Raw genomic sequence first — 25,673 nt, 5'->3', positions numbered from 1 at the left:
ATCAGTGGCGGATCCAGAAATGTTTGTAAGTGGGGGCCCGCTCTAGTCACGCTTCAGTGATTCCCTATATAAGCAACCAAATGTTTTCCTAAAAAGGGGGTGCCCGGGCCCCTGCCCCTCCTAAATCCGCCTCTGATTATTATAAATCATTGTTTCTATTGATATTTTTTTATTTATTTACAAAGCAATTGTTTTAATCTATAAATGAAAAAAATCAATAAACATACTCATAGTGAAATTTGTGAGATACTGTAATTATCATAAACATACTCATAGTGAAATTTGTGAGATAATTATCATAAACATACTCATAGTGAAATTAGTAAGATAATTATCATAAACATAATTATAACCAAATTTAGGACACCATGTACTTTACAAAATAAACCTATGAGTAAGAGTTGCACTAGGTTAGTCACTTGGTTACCTCTGAGTCAATTATCTACTTACATGGCGCCTGAGGTTCATGTCGTGGTTTACAAACAACATTTCCAAAGTGTTCACATCTTAATGTTAAGGTAGAAAATAGTTCTGGATAATGACACTCTTCAATATATCTGCCATACTGTGAGTTAAGATTAGCACAGTTATAATACTTAGCACAGTCTCCTGGGTGTTTTACTATTGCATGTGGGTGCTGCTGACAGTAAACATCTATTTGATCTAAAATATAAATAAAATTGCTATAGTTATTGTGTTAGTCATATTGGTATTGCATATTTGCTGCAAATTGGTCTTACTGTAGTTTATCTTATGAGACATCACAAATTAATCCTGACATTGCAATACTTTGAAGATAATTCAGTTCGTTATAAATAAGTTTAATTTCAGATTAGTCAGTTGTGATTCATTAATGTAGTAATAAACTAATTTTCAAGACGTTTTGGCCATTGGTCCTCTTGGCCAAAACGTCTTGAAAATAAACTAATCATAGATACCACGACTAAATTTTGTGAAAATTGGTTTATTATGACAATAATGTAATATATGTTCCCTATTGGAATTTTTGACACAAAGAGTTGTGATTCTGCTTAATATTCAAATTAGTTTATATTAGTTTTAGTGAGGTTTATAGCTTTATCATTCATAAGAAGTTCTGTCTAGTTGTAACCAAAATAGTTATAAAATTGGTATTCAATCAAAAGTCCAAAAGAAATAGAGTTTTGTAATGTCTTCTTTATGTGATTTCAGAGGTAGTATCAATGTTACAAAAACACACAAACATGTACACACAGTCAGGAGCCTCTGGTCTTTGTAAGTCTTGTATGTTTTTCATTTTTAATTAACATAAATGTCTTGTAGATTAGTATGATGTCCATTTTCACTGAAAGAGTACACATTTTATTTAGAAGCCAGCTGACGCCCACTTTGGGGTGCAGGATTTTCTTACTACTTTGACGATTCATTGGTGGCCTTCGGCTGTTATCTGCTCTTTGTTAGGAATGTTGCCTCTTTGACACATTCCCTATTTCCATTCTCAAATTTACACATACAAATGCAATAAAGGATTTAACACCTTGTATAAACCAAACAATATACCTGTGTTTACAGTATCTGAGCATGTCTTCCTCACAGGATCAAACAAACCCTGTTGGCAGACCTTCTCCTCTAATGTTCTGTTCTGATAACATCTAACATATTGTGCCTGCCATTTCCTGTATGTAATAGCCTGGTCCCCATTAGGTACACCAATACATGAATGGTGGACAGTGTCACATGGAGTACAAGTCAGGTCACCTGATCGACAGTGATATTGGAGATATTCACCTTCGAATAAAAAATAGATATAACACTAAATAAGCCAAAAAGCAATTCTATTTAAGGGGCTAGCGGGTCAAAATTTGGGTGCCAACTGCACAGGAAGTTGAACAATGTCATACCTATTGTCCTAATTGTCAATGCAAGTTTTTACTACATCCTGCTAGTGACCTTGATTAAAGAGCTGCTGACCTCTGCAATAATTAAAAACTTATCCTGACCATGCACAAAATGAGACAATTAATATTTGTATTAGCCAAACCAGCTTAATGGCATCCATTATATTTATTGAAAATTCATACAAGCAGGTTGTATCCAATAACATTTTACTAACAAAGAATACATTTGAAACTTATAACTATGTACCGATTATCAGGTTATCTGCATGTTGATATCGTAAAATATCAGCTGCGAGACATAATATGAAGCTTTTTGTTGAGTGAGCGTAGCGAACGAGATCAAAAAGCCTTCATATAATGCCAAGCAGCTGATATTTTACAATATCATTATGCAGATAATCTGATAATCGATTTATCGGGCTATATTTGCTTGTTTCAGAAGTGTTTTCTTTGTTTCACCAGCAAACAGAAGATGACTTGATAAGTTCGGGTCAAAGTTATTAACGTCGGTTCAAACATTATGACGTCGCTGATATGTCCGGGTCAAAGTTATTAAGGCCGGGTCAACGTATTTGACGTCACAAAGACATGATATGGAATAATATTAAGAGCTGAACAGAGTGATATAGACCGGGGGACGACCGATAATCATAGTTATTGTCTAATGTCTCATTGTTAATCACACCACATCTCCTTATTTGATATAGTAAAATAGTATCTTACATGGAGCTTGTGGTATAGGTCTTTTGTCTGGTGTTACTGTGACAAATTCTTCACATCTATAGCTGACAGTGGAGAATAGCTGTGGGTAAGGACATTCCATCAGATAATGACCATTTGGTGAGTTGTATTGAGAACAATCAAAGTACTGAGCAGCGTTCAGGGAACTGGCTATTATACCATGAGGATTGATTTGACAATACTTCAGTAGGTCTCCTGTAAATATAAACAAGTTATTAGAAAAACTCAATTATTCTCAATATAAAGATATATCTACTAACATACAAAATGTCCATATTATACAATTTCACCCTAAACAAAGTCAACTATATAACTAATTTGAAAAGAAAAGAAAATTCTGTTTCAATAATATTTTCTGTCAAAATTTTTCAAGCATATGACAAAGTATTCAATTTACCTGGATGTAGATTAACTATACAAAGTCTTTCCACTGGGTTAAATACTCCAGAAGTACATCTGCCTGTTGACACAGTACGGTTCTTCAGACATACTACATAATGATCAGTCCAGGGTAAGATGGCATTACGTCCATCAGGTAGTCCTACACAGCTTGGGTGTCTCTCAGGACATGGTTTACACGTTGTATCCCCTTGTCTACACAAGTTCTGACTATATTCACCTACAGAGAATTCAATTATTGTAAAACTAGCTTATAAAAAGAGCTGTGTTAAATTCAAAGTAATCAATTTATCTGATGTTTTTCTATGATAGTTTGAAAATTTAACTGTGGATCATAAGATCTATGAAAGGTTGTTTTATCAATGAAAATATTCGACCTTAGTGTTGCAGTGATCAGATTAAAAGAACTGAATGGTATGTATTGTATATCAAACCGGTTTCATTTGTTTTATACAACCCTGAGAACAAAATGAAATATAAACTTTAATCTAAACATAAACTTATTTTCAACCAAAAATCATAAAAAACAAAATGCCTCTTATCTTTGTTTTCCACTTACAAGGTGCTTGTGGTTCTGGTCTCTTCCCACAGTTAACATCTCTATAAGTTCTACATCCCTGGTATACAGTAGAGTAGAGATCTGGGTATTTACATTCCACTAGATATCCTGTGCTGGGTTTGGAACAGTCATAGTACTGAGCACAGTTCTGCTGATTCTCAAACTTTAGAGTTGGGTTGGCTTTACATATACTTACAATATTACCTACAGAGCACAAAAAGTATAAACAATTGAAGAGAAATAATACAAATACATCAATTAACACTGTCGTTGCTTACAATATGTTTCTGGTACTAATAAGGCAAAATATACAGTACGGGTAGGGACTTATTTTTATGGATGTCTTAATCCGTCTAGTCGGATATCAATAATCGGACATTTTTATGGTAGGTAGTATGGTCATTAATCAACAAATCCAGGTGTGATTGGCAATATATGTGTCCTTTCATCTTAATCCGTGCTGCTAGAATTACGGTTCACTGATTTCAGAATCAGGTTACCTGTAATTTTAACCTCTCAGTCACTTTATTGATTACATCGTTTTTGACATAAAATATTTTTACAGGTGAAGTATTGGAGAAAACTTTGTTTTAATAAAAATAGCCTATTTTTTTAATTATGGTTTTTATATTTCAACTGCTATTTATTTTCTAATTTGTTCCTCAAAATTATTTTTGTTCTATGTTCTTTCTTGTTTATTTTTTTTTTCTGTATCTGTTTCTTATTTGTTTGCATAAAATTTCAAACATAAATATTTTTACATGTATTCTATTTCTGGAAGCTTACGGTTATTTTTGTTTTACTCGTAAATCCATTAGCAGAATGCTGTCTCCAGGGTTAGTTTGACGCGGCCACATGCAAAATATTTCTATAATATGTATTTAATATTCAATTCCGAGATATAAAAAATAATTACAGTGAGCAATACTTGTATATTATTTAGTAGCTTGCTGATTCTTTGTAGTTTTTACTTTTTACTGTAAACAATTTATTGTCCGAAACTTCAAAGTTGGAGATGTATCAATAAAATATAACGCAAATAATAACACTAGAAGAAGATATTGATTCTTCCCGGACATAAGTTTATTTTAAGATTTCCGTGTTTGTTCATTATGTTAAATTTATATAATTGATCTGCATTTGGGGGTAGGGGGTAAATAGGGTCCGGATCTCGAAATCCCGGGCTTAAAAACACGAAGTCCCAAGGTCCCGAATTTAAATAAATCAAAATCCCGACATCGCGAAAAAAAGAATTCCCAGATCCCGAAGTGTTAATCCCGAAATCCCGAACTTAAATTAATTGCGTAATATTAATATACGCACAATCCATGTAAAAAAGGAAACTTGTATGTTATATATTTTTAACAGCAATTTGTTAAGAAAAAATTGCCGTGAAAAGATAATTGCATGATACACATATTAGTGATTAACAGCGTGTGCACGTGGTTGAACTTTAACTTGACTCCACTCACAATATTATTGAATGCTAATAAAAGATGTTAAAGATCGATTTTGTCCACTGCACGAGATTCTTATATGGCGGGAAATGTCGTTACAGTAAACTCAGGTGACCTTACTGAACGACCGTGGAAAAATCCATTCATGATTAAATTTGATGTGGAATGATTGACAGTATTGTGCGTTAGTTTTGAGGCTCTTGATCGATTGACCAGAATAGAAATTTAATCGATTTACATACATGTAAAATCAAAACAAGATTTAGTCTTCTTTTAACTATTTTTTGTTTTATTTTTATCAGTCATTTCCCGGATTCCCATTTAAATATTCTACTTTGGAGAACTCCTTTAAACTTCGGACAACATCGATTTAAAAATTCTTACGGACTGCGCGAGCTATAGAATGACTAGAAGTACGACGAAAAAGTAAAGACAGCTGATCATGAATAGTACGATTAACCTTCAGCCCCATTGGGGTGTAAATGTGCATTTATTCAATAAACTATATAAGGTTAAATTTGGATTTTCGTGTATCGATTCGTAAAATATATTTATAATAAAAACACCAGCGATTTTCATAAAAGAGTCGACTGAGACATGAAAATAGAAGGCAATATTTCGATTGTCAACAATTTTTTGTTAAATAAAAAATAGGAATCGAAATATGATCACGGCGTTATAAATATTGTATTTAAAGAAACCAATTGTTTGACTTTCAAAGAGATAAACGGGAAATATGTCAAAATAGAAAGCACGAGTGATCTGTCTGACCAAAATGTTTTACTTGCGAGAAATGATTGACAGGTGTGAATTGATGTAGAGGCTCCGACGGGGAAAGTTGTATCAAAAGGAAAATAACTTTCACAATGCCTATACATATTTTATAAATACGATATGTTGGCATTATACTTAAAATTGTCTTTCTAATAATAACATATAAAGGAACAGGACGTTAAAAGGGGAAAATAATATAACCATCAATGAAAACTCGTATAATTTACGGGATTGATGTCTCAACAATTTGATTTAAACTTCGATTGAAAACAGTCTTGGTTGTTATTAGGCTTATTATTTTGAATTAGATGAAATATTTACGGTTTACAAATGCAAATGCAAATACAAAATAGTTTATTGGCACAAAACTATTATAATAATTGACAACACAATAAATTGTTAAAAATCGTCTTTATTTCATTTTCAAATTATAAAAAAAAAAATCCAACATTCATGATATTCAATTTCAATTTTAATTCTAAATATTCCATTTTTAATTTAAATTCTTATATTTAATTTTAATTTCAATTCTTTCTCTTTGAATACAAAACAATATTTTACATTTATCTATTCTCCATAAATACAAATATATCTGTACAGGTAAAATTTAATTCTAATCAAGCTGGTACAGATTGATTTACGACCTTCCACTTGGATATTGCACAGCAGGTGTTTATTACTCTGGGACAACTGTCCGACCAGTCTGACATCTAGACGGATTAAGGCTTCCATAAAAATAAGTCCCTACCTGTACTGTAGCTCATATGAATCTAAAAGAGCTACCTATACTTTCAATTAAAACTTATTTTCCAAGTACTAAAACAGTAAATAATTGACTTGTGATTGTTTAAAACATGTTTCACTTTAATCATCTAGGAGTAACATATTTTTACATTCTGAGGGATGTATTATTCTTTATAAACATTGAAAGTGTATTGGTGAAAGTGTAACAGTTTATGAATATGTTTTTATCAGACATCTTTCTAAAATATCTAATTTCATTGCATAGCAATATAATATTTCCCACAGAAAGTAACCAAAAGTTAGCATGCAATAAATTTTAATATTGCACTAGTGCAATAAATCTTTAAAATTCATGACGTCATCAATGACAAAATCTTAGTTTAAACAAGTTTTTACTTTCAAATATTATATTGCTATACAATAAAAGGGTTATTGCATGAATATTGTCCCTCATAGAACATATATTGCACTCGCAAGCTCGTGTAATATAAAATTCAACTCGGGACAATATTGCCCAATATTCATGCAATAACCCTATATTATTAACAAACTTACTGAAATCAATAAGCAGAGTACATCTTCTATTAACAGGATCAAATAATCCTCTCTGGCATTTTGTCACTGATATTGTCCTGTTTCTGAGACACACCAAGTAGTCAGGTGACCAATATTGACCAATCACAGGCACATTTCCATCAGGTCGTCCAACACAACTTGGCAGTCTCTGAGAACATGGTTTACAATTGGTGTCTCCAGATCTACACTGGTTCCCTGTATATTCACCTGTAAAGTTATCCAGAAAATTTATAGTGGTTTTAAAGCATTGGTTTTCCCGTTTGAATGGTTTTATACCTAGCTATTTTTGGGCCCTTTACAGGTTGCTGATTGGTGTGGGCCAAGGCTGTGTGTTAAGGACTGTTCTTTGACCTATAATGGTCTGCTTTAGTAAATTGTGACTTGGATGGAGGGCTGTCTCATTGGTACTCATGCCACATCTTCTTATATCTACCTACCTTAAAGTACTGATTAAGTTTGATGATGCCCACTGTTAAACTAACCATTAAGTAACCAATATATGAGAGAGGACATCTTGGATTCATGCTTGATTTAAAAGTAGTTATCATAAAAAATTTCTTTTAAATTAAAAACTTTTACATAAAAGAAGAACCTTATTCAACGAAATGTTCTTGCAATAGCTTGTTCTTTAAGTAGTAAATGGCTTAAATCATCAGATTTGAATGAAGCACAACAAAAAAAATAACAATAAAAAAAGACACAAAGTACAGTCAAAGAGTACTTGCATTTACTGAAAGCAAGTTTAAAGCCAGTTGAAACTATTAAATAAATCATGCTTACACAGAATAAAGTATCAATCAGTACACATCCAAAGGATTTAGTATTAAGACTTCATTAACAGTTTAAGCATTCACTTGTGCGATGTCAATATAAAAGTACAAAATATCAACAAAATGTAGGATCTAATGTTTTAATATCCTTATAGCAATACATATTTAGTTTATAAGAAACTCTGACAAGACATGATATATGTACTAATATAAGGCAGTCATTACCTGTGAAAGGGAACGAAGTCTGTGTCAATTATTCTTTTTTAATTCTAACATATTTTACTTTTCAAAAAGAAACGAATTACCGTACCCTTTCCAATAATGGTCCTGTTGTAAGGAATACTAAAAGTTTCATGACAAAACGAGACCACAAAAACGAAATTATTTCTGCGCAAATACTGGAATATAAAAAAGTTAGAAAAAAAAAGTTCAGAATTTTGAGTTCATTAGTACTTTGGAAATTATATATATATATTTTTTTTTATTGATTTTTCTTCTATTATAGGGAACTTTGTCCCCTTTTTACATACATGGTGCCTGTGGTTGTGGTCGTTGTTGACAATTAACCAATGAGAATCTCTGACAAGACATGGTACTAAGAGAGAATAAATCAGGATAACTACATTCTCTCAGCATGGAACCTTTCATGTAGTCTTGGCATGTGTAGTACTGGGCACAGTTAGTCATGGAGGGCATCACACTGCTGGAATTGGCTTGACAGAACTCCTTCATGTGTACTGAAATATATCAAAATCACTTATAAACAGAACTTCAGGACACTTTTTGAATAGGATATCTGAGTGTAGTTTATAAGTCAGGAACCACATGTTCAGTGGTTGTTGTTTTTTTATGTGGTTCATAAGTGTTTCTCATTTTTTATATAGATTAGATTGTTGGTTTTCCCATTTCAATGGTTTTACACTAGTCATTTTTGGAGCCCTTTAATGTGGGCAGGTCAGTGTGGCTCTGTGTTGATAACCATACTTTGACCTTTGAAAGTTTACTTTTACAAATTGTGACTTGGATGGAGAATTATCTCATTGGCATTCATACCACATCTTCTTATATCTATAAAGGTATCAATATAATATATTTTTGATTAACCATTGAAGTTTTTGAAAAATTGCCAACCCATTTTTATTGATTTTTGCAGCTGCAATTTTTCAAGAATTTCTTTTCACATATATATATTTGTAAGTAAAATAAGATCTAATGGTGAGGAATACATACCAGTATCAATATACTTGACACAGATCCTTGTGTAAGGATCAAAGAAGTAACCAGAATCACAATGGTATACAGTCAGTGTCCTGTTCCTGTAACACATGATGTAGTCTGACTTCCATTTCCTGGCAGGGAACATGTTCCTTCCATCTGGTAACCCAATACAAGAAGGTAATCTCTCAGGACAGGAAACTGTCTGCTTTATTGATCCAATATTTTGGTTTTGCATGTACTCACCTACAAAAAAAGATACTTTTGTAATAATTTTAAAAAGAAGAAGGTATATTTTAGGGTCTATTGGGCCCAATTAATACAATAAAAAGGAAAACATTGCATGATCATAATTTAAAACAATCCAATTCTTTTAGCTTCAAAGGAATATAAGTCTATCAGAAAATAAGAATATTTGCAATGCTTTGAAGATATAATTTGAATGTGACTTCAAATGGGCCATTTTCATATCCTTAACAAGAAAAGGATAGTTTTAGAAGCAATATTGAACTAAAATCATACATAGAGCACACAATATGCAAGTAATATGTATATATTTTAGGGCAACATTTGTGCTCTATGGTTAAGAATGTGCAAGTGAACAGTTATGATTCAATCTTTTCTTAAGGTTCATAGAATCAATATTTGAATTAGCAAAATAGAGACAGTTTGAAATAACTTACATGGAGCTTGAGGTACAAATCTTTTTTCACATCTAGCAGTGGTAAAGTTAGAACATGTCTTTGTTATAGATGAGAACAGTTTGGGATATGTGCATTCCTCTAGGTAATGGCCAAACTTGCTGTTTCTGTCTCTACAGTTAAAGTATTGAGCACAATTGTTTGGATGGGGTAACACAGAAGTTGGGTGTGTCCTGCAATACTCATCTATATTGTCTGAAATAGAATTCATAGTTTATATATTTCCATGAAATTATACCAGGATTCAAACTACTTTCCAAATAGTTACCACAGCCCATCCTCATCTTGTTGTTTATGACAATTTCAAATAATAGTCAAACTTTTATAGGTGATGAGCAGCTGGACAGCAGTCATTACTAGAACAGGAACGGCTTCTTGATCACTTGAGGTTAATCCTTATACTTATGGTGTTTGTGTGAGTCAATCTTTATAAAAATTAGGAGATGTGGTAGGATTGTAAATGAGATAATTTCCCACCAAAGTTCAAATGAAGATACAACAAACTTTAGGTCATTGTACAGCTTTTGTACAGCTTTTTAGTTTCCTGAGTAATGTAAAGAAATACTGTTTTTTCTTTTTTCTTTTTTTTTTGCAATAGAATTGTCTGTCCTTCAATACATGGTTCTAAAATACAAAATCGTATTGTTTTTCATGGTTCTTCTTTTTTTTTTAAATTACATACTTTCATAAATATTAACTTTTCAAAATGAGATTCTATAATTTAACAAGCATCATATCTAATTTGGTCCAAACCTTTACCCTTTTTTTTTCAGAAAGATTTGTTTAGTATGTCTGTTTTTTTTCAGTTGTACAAACTTTATTTAAATGATTTGCTCTGTTTCTGCTTTTATATACCTTTATCAATCTGGTTGTCACATGCTCTCTTTAGAGGATCAAACATTCCTGAGGCACACTTATTGACCTTGACTGTCCTGTTTCTGTAACATGTGACGTACTGGTCTGACCAGCGATGACCAGTGACAGCATTGTTACCGTCAGGTAGACCTCTACAACTGAACAGTCTCTGTGAACATGGGAGACAATTCATATCGCCTGGCTGACATTGATTCTGGCTGTATTCACCTAAAATTAACATCGGAATTTTTATTAAGGTCCCAAGAATGTATATAAAATATTGGATTCTTGTTTCAATGAAAAGGAGTCAAAATCGCACCCAAGTAAAAAACAAATATGTTTATTTAACAGATGCTCTCAATAAAATATGCTATATATATTATTGCATAACAGAGAGGGTCTCTAAAATATCCATTGGTCATTACCAAATTCAATCTTTTCCTGACATTATTCTTTTGCCCATATTTTAATTTTTGATAGTGTTCTTTGAGACTGCATCCCATCATTTTTTCCCCAATTATATAGATATCTTACATGGAGCTTGTGGCTCCTGTCTGTTACCACAAGATACAGCTGTGAAGTTCTGACAAGAATGTGACACTGTGGAATATAAATCTGGGTAGGTACATTCCTCCTGGTAAGTAATGGTATCAAACTTATTAGTCGGACATCTGAAGTACTTGGCACAGTCAGTAGGGTGGGGAAGGATAGAACCTGGGTAAGATCTACAGTAGGAGGGGATGTCAGCTGAAATAAATAAATCAAGATGAAAATACAACATAACATACATACCACTGTAATTTAGAGTAGTTTTTGAAAAACATTTATATGAGGTAAAATCTTTTGAAAACAAAATTTTGAGATATTGAGCTTTTAGCAAACCAAATTTTTACTCCAAAATTAAAAAAAAATGATGTTTAAATATATATCAACTAAATAAACATGTAAGACTTAAACTAGCTATTACAATTAGACTGATTTCAAAGTATGTTATCAATTTTTCTTATATTATAAGGAAGCAATGTCTAAATTGCTTTGAAATTCCATAGTATTAGTTTCATAAACTAGAATCAACAAAGCATTTTCCTTTTGCATTAAATGACTATTAATTTACTCACTGACACCAACATTGTCAGTACACTGATGAAGACGTAGATTGAAGTAACCAGAGTTACATTTCTGTACTATTGTCCTCTCCTTGATACAAACTATATAATCCTTCAACCATGACCGTCCAGGGAACATGTGATGTCCATCTGTCTGACCGATACAGCTAGGTAGACGTTCAGGACATGGTGTACACACAGATGAAGTACCATCACATACATTGGCTCTGTATTCACCTAATTAAATAAAATCACATCAAGTAACGAAGTTTAAAAGGAAACATTGAAAATCTTATCTTTCCCTTAACCTTAGCCATCAATCATAAAACTTGTAAACTTCTTGTGATTAAAGGTAATTTATTGCTTTCCTAAATAAAAAAAAAATCACCAAAAGGAGTAGGGGCTTTAATGGCCTAAAATGACCCCAGATTTACAAGATAATAAAACATTCTAACAGAGCAGATTTTTCTCCATAAATTATTAGAATATGAGTAAATTATTTAAAAAAAATGTTTTTATTTAACTAACAAAGGTTCAATGAAGTCACAATGGTAGGTGCAAATGACGTCAAAATTGGGAAAATAAGTAAAAATACCGAAAATTTGATGTTTTTTCTAAATTTTGACCACCGCACCATGCTTGCACCAATTAGAAATTTTAACATTTTGACAAGTTTATACATATCAAACTTCGGATAAAAAATCTTTTTGGTGCAAGGTTGGTGCGATAGTTTATTTTATATTTTTCATAGCCAAGCGGAACAATAAAAAGCTGAAATTTGCCGTCCAAATTGGACCTTTTCATCTGACAAAGTTTAGTTTATACATTCTTATACCTATAGAAACTTATTTTTTTGTTTATGAATGTTAAGTGTATTCCTAATTATATTTCCGTATATCTAGTTAAATTTCTTTCAAAAATCCGACAGCAATAGACTTCATGTGTAAGGGAGTCAATAACAACATTGAGGACAATTATGAAATTTTAGATAGACCTTCAATATAACAAAATCTGTACATTTCTGATGTTTTTGCTAATTATAAATTCAAAATTTGTTGTTTGAATAGGGTAATCTTCTCTCTCTGGTATTAGGGTCAGATCCATGATTAATGTAACGAAAAGGGGGGGGGGGGTATTTTACTTAAATTTCCATAATTGGCGAGAAACACGATATTTATTTCGAAAAATGAAACTACCTATATTCCAATTGGATGTGTCTTTGTGGGTAATGTGTATAGAGAACAAGTTCTATAAAATTTGATGGTAAAAAAACGGAAACGGCATAATGTAGACTATCCATATATCCGTATAAACATGTATATATTATTATATAAGTACGCCTGAGCCTGTGACAACTCTACAACAGATTTATTCATTGGATCACCAGCAGTGATGGTGATACATGGCTGTGTACATTATTCATATACAACTGGTCTAAACATCAACCCAACAATGTAAGATCTGTAAATTTGCAAATGTATATATATATATATAGTACATCGCTAGATTAAAACTGACGAAGAAAGGTAACATATGGCCACCGAAAGCTCTTTTATTGAGAGCCCAGGTGGTCGTGTGGTCTAGCAGGACGGCTGCAGTGCAGGCGATTTGGTGTCACGATATCACAGTAGCATGGGTTCGAATCCCGGCGAGGGAAGAACCAAAAATTTGCGAAAGCAAATTTACAGATCTAACATTGTTGGGTTGATGTTTAGACGAGTTATATATATATATAGGGATAATTGACCTTTCCATGCATAGAAACAAGAGCCTGAAGTCTGTAAGCATGCTACATGTCTGTTTCCTTTTGAAAGGTTATAATTTGAATAGCTTTATAATCATGCGTAAAAATGAAGTGTAAATTTTAAAATGTGACCCGGCTTTGTTGTTAAGCCCCATTTGTGGGCATTATGTTTTCTGGTCTATGCGTCTGTTCGTCTGTGCGTATGTCAGTCTGTTCGTCTGATTGTCCTTGTGTGTCGCTTCAGGTTTAAGTGTTTGGTCAAGGTAGTTTAATCTGACATCAGACTCGGACTTTTTTTTAAGTAAATTTTACTGTGTGTATTGTGTTTGATTTTTTTCTACTTTGCCTAGAGGTAAAGAGAGAGGGGGTCTGAGATCGCAAAAATAACATGTTTAAATCTGCCGATTTTTTGGGCCTGTCCTAACCTAGGATTTCCTGGCCATTGTTAGTCTTGCGATTTGGGCATCCATGTACTAAAGACATATTCTTGTTTTCAATAATTTTGACGAATATATAATGAATATTGTCATGATGATCAAAGACCAAGTCATACGACGCTAAGATTAGTGAAGGCGAAATTGAGTAAACTATAGTCACATTGACAAAAACTACAATAAAACAAATAATATATATATATATGTATATATATAATGAATATAGAAAAAATCTAAGACTACAGATTTATTTGATATAGTAGCATGTCCCAGTTTTGTAATTCTATAGAATGATACGGTTATAAGTCTGGACGACTGAAATAGATAATAAAAATAAGATGAAAAAAACAACCGTAACTATCCTTTACATAAGTCTAGAGGGGTGGGGTTGGGAGGGGGTGTACTTCAATACTTAATTGATAGGGGGTGCCGCTGTTTTGTCAACTTACCCAGTTTTACATTTTAAACATATATACCTTTTCATAAATTGCGTAGGAAAAAAAGTTATATCATATATAGCTGATAGTTTTCTCAACTTTTCACTTATTAAAGCTTAAAAAGGTGTAAATAGAAGTGCCCCCTTCAACCCCAACCCCTTCCGGAAACATAACTACTGTCATGGAAATACACTGACTTTTGAAAACACCCTTTAATTCATGTGTCTGTATCTATTTATTTAAGATAATCAATATTAAGATTTCTAAGGGCTAAATGTGTTTTGTCTTTATATTATTCTTCTTGTCGCTGATAAGTGAGACCCCACCCAGCATCAGATGCACAATCTGTATATATCAGCAATACCCGGTGTTTTGTTTTGTTTGTTGGTGTTTCAATATTGCTTTCCCCCCTAATATCTACCTTGGAGTTTGTTTCTTTTTACAATTTACATCTTAAATTGCCTTTCTGTTTCAATATATTTAAAATTAAATCTTGTAAATAGAAAACAAATCGCGGTTGCCATGGGCACAGATATGTTGCTAGGGAGAAACAACAGTGAATTGGCAAAAATACGCAATTAATTATGTAATATTTAAATAGTGTACAAGGTCTGTCAAATGACTGTGTGATGCGCACCTGTATGTGTGTTGTTGTGTCTGTGCTTGTCACTCTCGCTTTCAGCATTCATCACTGGCTAGCAGCTTGCTGTGAAAAGGAGAGCCGAGTGCGTAAGTCTTTCCTGCCAGTTAAAGCCTCTCATGCAGTAAGACCTATGTGGCCCAGATATGGGATCCTCCACGAGGTGATAGATGGAAACTGGGCACCTCACGGCCCCAGGCAAAACCACAAGGTCTCGGAGGTTTGGCCCCTAGATGCACGGCATGCTAGGCCCACCGGTGAGTGGACACGCCCTGGTGCCTGCAAACCAAACCCCCAGCTATGGGAAAATAGCCCCACTGCCTTGTGGGTGACTGTGGAAAGTCAAAGGCTATGGGAGACAACCCAGAAAGAAATCCGGACAGATGCAATTTGTTAGCATGGTAATGCAATCATCTACGGGAAGGACTACCCAGAGAGAAAACCCGGCCCACCAGAGTGGAGGTTGGACGTTGGGCTAACTACCCAACTCTGTAAAAAAGAACTTGTTACAGAAACCAGAAACGCTGAAGAAACCCAAGATTGGTGTACTGCTGAGGAACCAAACATGACACATTTGGGGGAAAGCCAAAAGGAAGCCCAAAAGCCGATCGGTTCCATAGTAGCGCCAAAAAAAAATATGTATATAGGATGTTGGAATGTTAGAACAATGGCAGACATATCAAAAGCAGCACAAGTAGCTAAGGAAATGAAAAATTATGGTATGGACATATTAGGTATCAGTGAGAGTAGATGGAAAGGATCAGGTGAAACCAAGCTTCAAAGTGGAGACACGGTGATCTATGTTGGTGATGATGAACATCAAGTCAAGGGAGTAGCCATAATGATGAATGAAAGAGCTAAGAAATCATTGATGGAATGGACACCAATCAACAAGAGAATGATAAAGGCAAGATTCTATTCAAAGTATAAGAAACTGACAGTAATTCAAGCATATGCTCCAACAAATGACGCAAAAGAGGAAGAGAAAGAAGAATTTTACCAACAACTACAAGACAATGTTTCATCCTGCAATAAGAATGATATGCTTATAGTTATGGGAGACCTGAACGCAAAAGTAGGCAAAGACAATAGCCATATGCAAGAGGTGTTAGGAAAACATGGATGTGGGACAATTAATGAAAATGGTGAATTATTATGTAATTTCTGCCAAATCAACGGCCTCATCATAACAGGCTCCATTTTCCCACATAAGGAAATACATAAAGTAACATGGAAATCCCCTGATGGCAAAACAACAAACCAAATAGATCATATAATGGTACGAGGGGACATGAGGACATCAGTATTGGATACAAGAGTAATGAGAGGAGCAGATGTGTATACTGACCACTACTTAGTAAGGTCTAAGATCAGACTCAAACTGGCAAGAAATAAAGGTGACAAGAACAAATGCAAAAGAGAGAGATATGACCTAAACAAGCTAAAAAGTATTGATGTAAGGAAAAAGTACAATATTGAAGTGAGAAACAGATTCCAAGTACTAGAAGAAGGTAACATCGAAGATCCAGTGTTGAAATATGAAGATGCAGTAGAGATATACACTGAGGCAGCTAAACAGGTATTGGGGAGCAGTAAAAAGATCAGTAAACCATGGATAACCAACAATACATGGAAAATGGTTGATGAAAGAAAAGAAATTAAAAAAAGATTAGAAGGAACAAGATCAGAAAGATTAAAAGTGAGACTCAGTGAAGAATACAAGCAGAAAAATAAAGGGGTTAAGAAAAGTGCCAGAGAGGATAAAAGGAAGTGGTACAATATGATGGCTGAAGATGCAGAAAAAGCAGCAGAAAATGGCAGAAGCAAAGAGCTTTATAACATCCCTAAAATACTAACAGGTGAAAGAAAGAGGCAACACACAGGAGTAAAAAGTAAAGAAGGAGAACTGAAAAGTGAAAGAAATGATATATTGAATAGATGGGTAGAACATTTTAGTGAAGTTTTAAATAGGCAAGATCCTCTTCATCCAATTTCAGAGGAAGATGTAGATATGGCAGAAATTATAATAGAGGAGATCGATCTAGGAGAATGGACAGTAGCTGAAGTTAAAAGAGCACTAAAGAAGACACAAAATGGGAAGTCAGCAGGAATAGACAGTGTAACACCAGAGCTTATAAAGGCAGACATCGACCTTACAGCAGAGAAAATGGCAGAAATATTTAACAGCCTATGGGAAGAAGAAAATTGGCCATCAGACTGGAGAAAGGGATTGATTTGTAAAATCTTTAAGAAGGGAGATATGACAGATTGTAACAACTGGAGGGGAGTGACTCTTTTACCTGTTTTCAGTAAAGTTTTCTGCAGAATGTTAATAGAAAGAATAAAGGAAGGAATAGACAAGAGATTGAGGAATGAGCAGGCAGGATTTAGACCAAAAAGAGAAACAACTGAACAGATTTTTATCCTTAGAAACATACTTGAGCAAACAAATGAATGGAGGGCAGCTTTAATAATACTTTTTATAGACTTCGAAAAAGCATTTGACTCTGTCCACCGAGAGAGTCTATGGTATATCATGAAGAGCTATGGAATACCAGACAAGATAATAAGAACCATAAAGGAGATATATAAAGGATTTAAGTGTTCTGTCATAGATCAGGGAGAAACATCAGAATGGTTTGAGATAAAATCAGGAGTGAAACAGGGATGCGTAATGTCAGGTTTTCTTTTCCTTCTAGTCATAGACTGGATCATGCGGAAAACAACTGTAGACAAAGCAAGAGGGATACGATGGAACTTTAATACTGTTCTAGATCTTGACTTTGCTGATGACATCGCACTTCTTTCCTCAAAATTTAGCGATCTTGATGAAAAAACACAGAAATTAACAACTGAAGCTGAAAGAGTTGGAATGAAACTTAACCCCAAAAAATGTAAAACTCTGAGATCCCAGCAAACAAAGAATAAAGAATTGATAACGTTATACGATCAGAAAATAGAAGATGTAGACAAATTCACATACCTGGGAGCAGTCATGGACAAAGAGGGAGGAGGCAGTTGTGACATCAAAAACAGAATACAGAAAGCAAGAGGGACATTCCATCGCCTAAGAAATATATGATATGCAAGAGGAATTGGCCGAAAAACAAAAATACACCTATATAAATCATTAGTAAGACCTGTATTATTGTATGGATGCGAAACATGGAAATTAACAAACATTGAAGAAAAGAAACTAAATACTGTAGAACACCAATGCCTAAGAAAGATCCTAAAAATAAGATGGCAAAGTAAAACATCGAACAAAACAGTAAATGAAATAGCTAACACCAGAAACATCAGTTGCGAAATCAGAAGGAGACGGTGGACATGGATAGGACATACATTAAGACGTGAAAGAGACAACAACAGCTATGTAGCTCTACAATGGGCACCTGAAGGGAAAAGAATTAGAGGAAGGCCAAAAACTACATGGAGAAGAACAACAGAGAAAGAAAGGAACCAACAAGGATGGACAAGTTGGAACGTAGCCAGAACAGCGGCAAAAGATAGAAAAGGGTGGAAAAACAGCGTGGAGGCCTTATGTGACTTCTGGCTCGGAGAGAATTAAGGTTAAGGTTAAGGAAATAGTGTACAAGTGTAAAGTTCACTACGTGCTAAACAGGTTCAATTTCAAATATAGATATATTAAAGCTGTATAATAATCATATTTGATGAGTTTAACTCCGCCATTTTAGTGGTTGCTAGGCAACAGAATAAACGAGCTAGACCCAAAATTCGATTATTTTCAGAAGGTCTATGGTATAGACTAACAACATGACAAATTAAATGGAATTTGGGGGTGGGGCCAAAAATGGCCCTTATAGCCCCTAGTCCTTTGTTTACTTATTAACAAGGATGTGTTCATAGTACACTGATGCCCCTTTCAAATATTCTATGTTCAGTGGACTGTGAATTTGGGGGTCAAAACTCTAATTCAGCATTAGAAATAGACGGATCATATCATAGAAAACATGTGTACTAAGTTTCAACTTGATTGGACTTTAACTTCATCAAATACTACATCGACCAAAAACTTTAACCTGAAGTGGGACAGACGGACTGAAGAACAAACAGACTAAAAAACATAATGCCCCTTGGTGAGGCATTAAAAGGTAGATAAATATAATGAGTTTTTTTTTTAAATCAACCTATTTTAAAAGGTATACACCGACTAGAAAATGAATCTGCAAACACCATCTTCTAAACAGGATGATTTATCCAATATACAAATCTAATCAACATAAAAAAGTCAAAACTAAAAACATACATGGAGCTTTAGGTTCATGCTTGGCATCACATGACACTGTCTGGTAGTTCTGACATCTCATGGTTATTGGAGAGAATAGATCTGGGTAGGTACATTCCTCAAGGTAACGTCCATATTTAGAGTTGACATCTGAACAGTTGTAGTACTGGGCACAGTTGGAGGGGTGTGGTTTCAGTGATGTAGGATTGGCAGTACAAAAACTATCTATATCAGCTGAAATAGTATAATTCATTAAATTTTATGCATTTTTCAAATACCAAATTTTGTGGAATGTAATCAAGTTTTTTTATGCATTTTTCAGGTATAAAATTTGAACTATACATGAAGTATTAATTACTCTTTTATAAAGTACTGTGTGGAGTTCATCTACATTTCACACATGAAAAACTATGTGAATCATTTATAAAAGGAAATTTTAAATATGATTATGGACTTGCATCTTTTCAGGGATTGATTTCTGCTAAAAAATCATATGCTTTTGTTCTAATTAGACCTTCATATCCATATAAAGGAAAAATGGCAAAATGTGTTCACTTAAAGTAAAACCAGTTCTATTTCAGTGTAGAATGTCAAATGTAGACTTACTGGTAGAGATCTGATTGATACATTGTTTAGTGTCTGGGTTAAAGAATTGACCCTGTGGACATTGAGTTACAGTGATTGTCCTGTTTCTAAGACATGTGATGTAATCATGTGACCATAGTTTTCCTGGGAAAGAATTGGCGCCATCTGGTTTACCAATACAACTGGGCAGACGGTCTGGGCATGGAACACATGTAAGGTCTGTACGGCTGCAAATATTCTTCTGATATTCACCTATAAATTAACAAGTATTAGAATAAATAAATTACATTAATGTAAGCCAAAATTCTTATGTGTTTTGACTTTCAAATAATAGTGACTTCCACATTCAATTGGAAACAATGTTGCCTCTGCCCTTTAAAGACAAACCAACACTTAACTTTCAGTTAGGAATTTACAAGATACAATTGAAAAGGTGACCCATAAAATATAACTGTAAATTCTGAAAACATTTTGAGGGTGCTTTTTTTTAATGAGAATAATGTGACTTGGTTATGATCACAATAACAAGAACTTGTCCTCATATATGATGTAAATATTGGTAAACAAATTTCTTGAAATCGAAACAATTAATCTCACATTTTTGTCCATTTTTTCAAAACCTTATTTACATATATATAAGATTTAAAGCAAAGTGTCAAAAAGTTTTGAAAATTTTGTAATACATTCCTCAGTAAAATTTGAAGAATAATTAATTTGGTCCTTTAAATGCCAAACCCCAATTCCATATATGACTGAATTTTGTCTATTTTCAACTTTAACTTATACACTGTCAAAATAAAGTGATGAAATGTTAATACTAAAATTTATGAAAAGAAAAGATAGCTTACAAGGAGCCTGAGGTTCTTTTCTCATTCCACAGTTGACCGTTGTAAAGGATTCACAGGCTTTAGTGGATGTAGAGAAAAGGTCAGGGTATGAACAGTCTCCTGTCTGACCTATAACCTTTGACATCTGATCCCTACATCTATAATACTTGGCACAATTGTCAGGGTCTGGTAACACATCATTAGAGTGGACTTTACAATAATCAATTACATCAACTGAAAAAAAGTACAAAAAAAACATTTACATTCATCCAAATGACTGAAACACATTTCAATCCAAACTGATATTTTATCCATCTTTTCTAAATATCTCTGGTAAATTTACTGCAGAAGTTGAATTATTTCTAACTAAACTGTATATTTGAGTAAACACAATATTGATGACATAAAGATATTGACTGTTAATTATTTTTGGTTGGTAGAGTCCCATATAACTTTGGCAATTCTTCTCTTTCTCAATCTTATCAACTCTCATTTTATCCTCGATATTGAACTTGGATAATTTTCTGTCTTGTAATTCAAATTTTATATTGTTTCTTAGTTCTCTTCATAAACAATTTAAAATAAAAGCATTAGATGGTTTAAATCTAAAAATTGAGTAAAAAGATTTAATTTTTGGTACCGTCATAAAAACTGCATTAAAAAGATATCATAAATAATGGCTTATTGAAATAAAGCAAATAGACTAAATTAGATAGGAAAATATCTTAATTTTCAAAAATACTAAAAGATATAAGTACCTTTAGGTACTGTGACAGTACATGTTAAAGTCCTAGGATTGAAATATCCTTGACTACAGGTGTCCACATGAATAGTTCTATTTTTATCACAGACAATGTATTCAATCCCCCACATGTGATATGGATGAGGTTTAGACCCATCTCCTAGTCCTACACAGCTAGGTAGTCGTTCTGTACAGGGCTGACAGTTCATATCTCCTGGCATACACAGGTTCTGTTTGTAGTCACCTGAAATTGAAAGAAGTTTTAATGTTTTGTTCATCTTTAATGTTTCTATATTTACTTTTATTCAAATGAAAAAGTACAGAACAAATATACTCGAAACAAAATTATACAAAAATAAATATGCAGATTTAACCATATATCAAAAGCATGTGTGATGTTTTGAAAGTCTTCAATAATGAGTAAAACCAATATCTTAAAATATTATCCAGTATGTAACTAAAAAACATGAGAGGGTAATAAAATTTAAATTCCAATTTTTTATTTAGTTATAAATGGAAGATTTCCATCTATTTATAAAACAGGTTTCACAAGTACATGTTGGAATTTTGTTTGCCTTGTAAATTTTCTTAAGTATTTAAAAGATGAACATAATAGGTCCTTTTTAAGAAACTTACATGGTTTTTGTGGCTCTGGTCTTTTCCCACATGTGACTGATTTATATGACTGACATGATTTAGAGACAGGGGAATATAGATCTGGGTATTTACATTCCACAAGGTAATGTCCAGTTCTAGAACAGTTGATGTACATGGCACAGCTATCAGTGTATTCCTGTATCACTGTTGGATTAGCTCTACAAAACTCATCTATATTTTCTGAAAAAAATTTACAATTTTAAAACAGGAATCAGATCCTATAAGTTAGTAATCACTACAAACTGCTCAGAGTCTGAATTAACCAGTTTTTGTGCTCGACCAGTAAAATCGAGCACACATTTTACTCGACTAGTCTCGACATTGTCTCGACTGGACTTAACTGTACTTAAGTGTACTCGACTAGGTCTCGACTTTACTTAATTAGTCTGAAATGGTCTTGACCAAGGCTCGACCTGTCTTGACCAAGGCTCGACCTGTCTCGACTAGTCTCGACTCAGTCTGAACCAGTCTCGACCTGCCTCGACTAGTCTCGACTCAGTCTGAACCAGTCTCGACCTGTCTCGACTAGTCTTGACCTTCAAATTTAGTTTTGACTGGTATAAAGAAGCCCATCTAACTAAATTAAATATTAATCTTACAAAATTCAAGCTTATTAGGTAGTTTGATTACTGGCTGTGAAATAAAAAAAAAAAATTTTTTACAATAGGTAAAAATAAAAATTATTATTTAAATTCAGATAGGCATCTTTAAATTTTCTAAAAACTTTTTCAAATCAACTTGGATTTTCATCAAACTATGCACCTATCTAAGATATATATCAAGCTTACTGAATCCTATTTCATTTACTTTTTTGTTGTATAGCTATGAAATTTAAGAATTAAAGTCATCTCGGTAAAAAAAAGCTAGGATTTGCAATTTGGACAAAATAGAGATAGGCATCTTTAAGTTTTTAATAACTTTTTCAAAATCACTTGGATTTTCATCAAACTATGCAACTATCTTAGATTTATATCAAGCTTACTGAATCCCATTTCATTTACTTTTTTGTTGTATTGCTGTAAAATTTAAGAATTAAAGTCATCTCGGTAAAAAAAGCTTGGATCTGCAATTCAGACAAAATAGAGAAAGGCATCTTTAATTTTTTTAATAACTTTTTCAAAATCACTTGGATTTTCATCAAACTATGCAACTATCTTAGATTTATATCAAGCTTACTGAATCCCATTTCATTTACTTTTTTGTTGTACTGTTGTAAAATTTAAGAATTAAAGTAATGTTGGTAAAAAAGCTAGAATTTGCAATTCGGACAAAAGAGAGATAGTACACTTTAATTTTTTTAATAACTTTTTCAAATCAACTTGGATTGTCATCAAGCTAGGCAGTTTATTTAGATTTTAGTTGTATTGCTGTAAAATTTAAGAATCAACGCATTCTAGGTAAAAAAGCTAGGATTTGCAGTTTTGACAAAATAGAGATAGTACACTTTAATTTTTTCATAACTTTTTTCATAACTTAGATTTTCATCAAACTCTATAACTATCTTTGCAATATTCTTGCTTAATATCTTACTAAACTATAAGTTGTTATTTAGTTTGGTGTATTTCTGTCAAATTTAAGAATTTAATTAATCCACATCTGAGACTACTATAACACAGAGATTGGTCACTTCCTGTACTGACCAGTCAAATCGTGATTATTTTTGTGTCATCGATAACATCTGAGTCACGTGACATGATGGGTTCGACAAGATGGAAAAATCCGCCATCTTTGACTGCTGAAGAAAAATAATTATTTAGCGAATGTGTATGTTTAAAGAGGTTTATATTTTGGTAAGTGTGAATGTAACATTGAAATAATCATTATTGTTTGCTTATTATCACTTTAAATAGAAAAAAAATGCAGTTATATACTTGAATTTACTGACTAAATCGGAAGGTAATCTCCATTTTTTACCAGTGTATGGGACTGGGTCAATGAGAAATTCGATCATCACTTATAGTTCAGATGAACAATCTGTTTCCCTGATATTTAAGTACAAGCCTTGGTTATAATCCTTTGTACTCATGTAAAATTTGTAATTTTACGAAATACCGTTTTTTTGTGATCGTGATATTTCCGATTCATAATTAAGAATCACACGTGACAAGTTCGAGTGACAAGGTGAATAAACAACATGAGGTCTGATAACGAATGAAAGGTTCATTTATATTGTTAGTTTAAGAAATTCAGACTTATATTTGGATCTGTTAATAAAATAAAAGCAGTCTTTTAAAAGCAGGGGGAGGGTTGGGATCCTGCTATAAACATGTTTAACCCAGCCACATTATTTAAAATGCTAAAATGGAGGGGTCACTATGAAAATTTTTAAAATAAAGAAAAATAAAGGTTGGCAGGTAGAACTTACATAAATGAAGAGATGGATGCCCTATTTATAAAATTCCAATGTCCCCAGTCGGCTCCAGAAGCGATGAAGCAGCGCATCTATTTTGGGTAGGCAAATATCCACTTTTTGATATTGGAGAGCTCTGACGTCCTACGGCCCCAGCTTGTCTTGCAAAACAGCAGTCGGACGTCAGAGTGATCTCGGAGTAATTAATTATGTATGTGTCTGTCCTAGCTAAGTCGGGAGCCTGTAATTTAGTGGTTGTAGTTTGTTTATGTGTAACACAAATTTGTTTTTCGTTCATTTTTTTTTTACATAAATAAGGCCGTTCGTTTTCTCGTTTGAATTGTTCTACATTGTCTTATCGGGTCCTTTTTTTAGCTGAATACGAGGCTGGGATACGAGGTATGGGCTTTGCTCATTGATGAAAGCCGTACTGTGACCTATAGTTGTTAATTTCTGTGTCATTTTGGTCTTTTGTGAACAGTTGTCTCATTGGCAATCATACCACATCTTCTTTTTAAATTATGAGATCTTATAATGATAAAGGTTCTATACATTTTCATTGATAATATATTCTTTATTGTAGGATTATCCCAGAAAGAAATCATGCATTGGATTTGGAAGAACGTTGAAGTCTACTGAACAAAGTGAAAAAAAATAATTATTATTTTAAAATTTCATTGTCATATTGTTATGCTTGTCTCAGTATATGGAGAAATAAATATTTATGAATTTTGATATACATGTTTATTTATATGTTGATGATTTCTACAACTGAATTGCAGAAATTTACATACATGCTTAGTCTGAATGACAGGTCAATTAAAAAACACACAAGTAACCACACATCTTGATATATTAAAGCGACTTTAAGCAATACATGTACTAATACTATTTAAAGAGGAGATGTTGGTATATTACAGTAGAGAAAACGAATAGTCTACAATAACAAAGCAATTTACCAAAAAATCAGATATGACAGACATGAAACACACCCAACCACTGAAATACAGTATGCTGACTTGAGACATAGGTGAAACAACACAATCAGAACTAACTTTAAACATGTTGAAAAATGTTTCATTGCGGGATCATCAGACTGACTGTACATAAAATATTCATCATTGACAGATGAGTTGTGAATTGAATTTTAATTGACAGAAAGAGTGACATCATCATATACTATCATATTTTATAGTCTTGTTTAGATCTGACCCTGCTTCATCTTTATAAATTC

General features: G+C 33.2%; 1 protein-coding gene and 1 long non-coding RNA gene across 2 annotated transcripts in view; one reads left to right on the top strand and one right to left on the bottom strand.

Annotated features, from left to right (window-relative positions):
• Positions 1-25,673, bottom strand: part of LOC134722290 (uncharacterized) — a 122,043-nt gene that overhangs the window by 26,707 nt on the left and 69,663 nt on the right. The window contains exons 52-68 of the mRNA XM_063585899.1: positions 22,069-22,269; positions 21,449-21,676; positions 20,712-20,924; positions 19,885-20,115; positions 19,300-19,512; positions 11,787-12,011; positions 11,203-11,415; positions 10,669-10,896; positions 9,796-10,008; positions 9,128-9,358; positions 8,428-8,634; positions 7,107-7,334; positions 3,577-3,780; positions 3,016-3,237; positions 2,601-2,813; positions 1,540-1,767; positions 451-663 (exon numbers count right to left, since the gene is read on the bottom strand). Of these exons, the coding sequence (XP_063441969.1) occupies positions 451-663; positions 1,540-1,767; positions 2,601-2,813; positions 3,016-3,237; positions 3,577-3,780; positions 7,107-7,334; positions 8,428-8,634; positions 9,128-9,358; positions 9,796-10,008; positions 10,669-10,896; positions 11,203-11,415; positions 11,787-12,011; positions 19,300-19,512; positions 19,885-20,115; positions 20,712-20,924; positions 21,449-21,676; positions 22,069-22,269 (3,711 nt within the window). The remainder of the gene's footprint in view (positions 1-450; positions 664-1,539; positions 1,768-2,600; positions 2,814-3,015; positions 3,238-3,576; positions 3,781-7,106; positions 7,335-8,427; positions 8,635-9,127; positions 9,359-9,795; positions 10,009-10,668; positions 10,897-11,202; positions 11,416-11,786; positions 12,012-19,299; positions 19,513-19,884; positions 20,116-20,711; positions 20,925-21,448; positions 21,677-22,068; positions 22,270-25,673) is intronic.
• LOC134720657 (uncharacterized) lies at positions 23,701-25,176 on the top strand. The gene is made up of 2 exons (XR_010107774.1): positions 23,701-23,879; positions 25,023-25,176. It is a non-coding gene; the product is annotated as an uncharacterized LOC134720657 (long non-coding RNA).

This window comes from Mytilus trossulus, chromosome 6, assembly GCF_036588685.1.
Source record: "Mytilus trossulus isolate FHL-02 chromosome 6, PNRI_Mtr1.1.1.hap1, whole genome shotgun sequence".
Taxonomy (NCBI): Eukaryota; Metazoa; Mollusca; class Bivalvia; order Mytilida; family Mytilidae; genus Mytilus; species Mytilus trossulus.
This window is presented reverse-complemented; position numbering and strand designations above follow the sequence as displayed.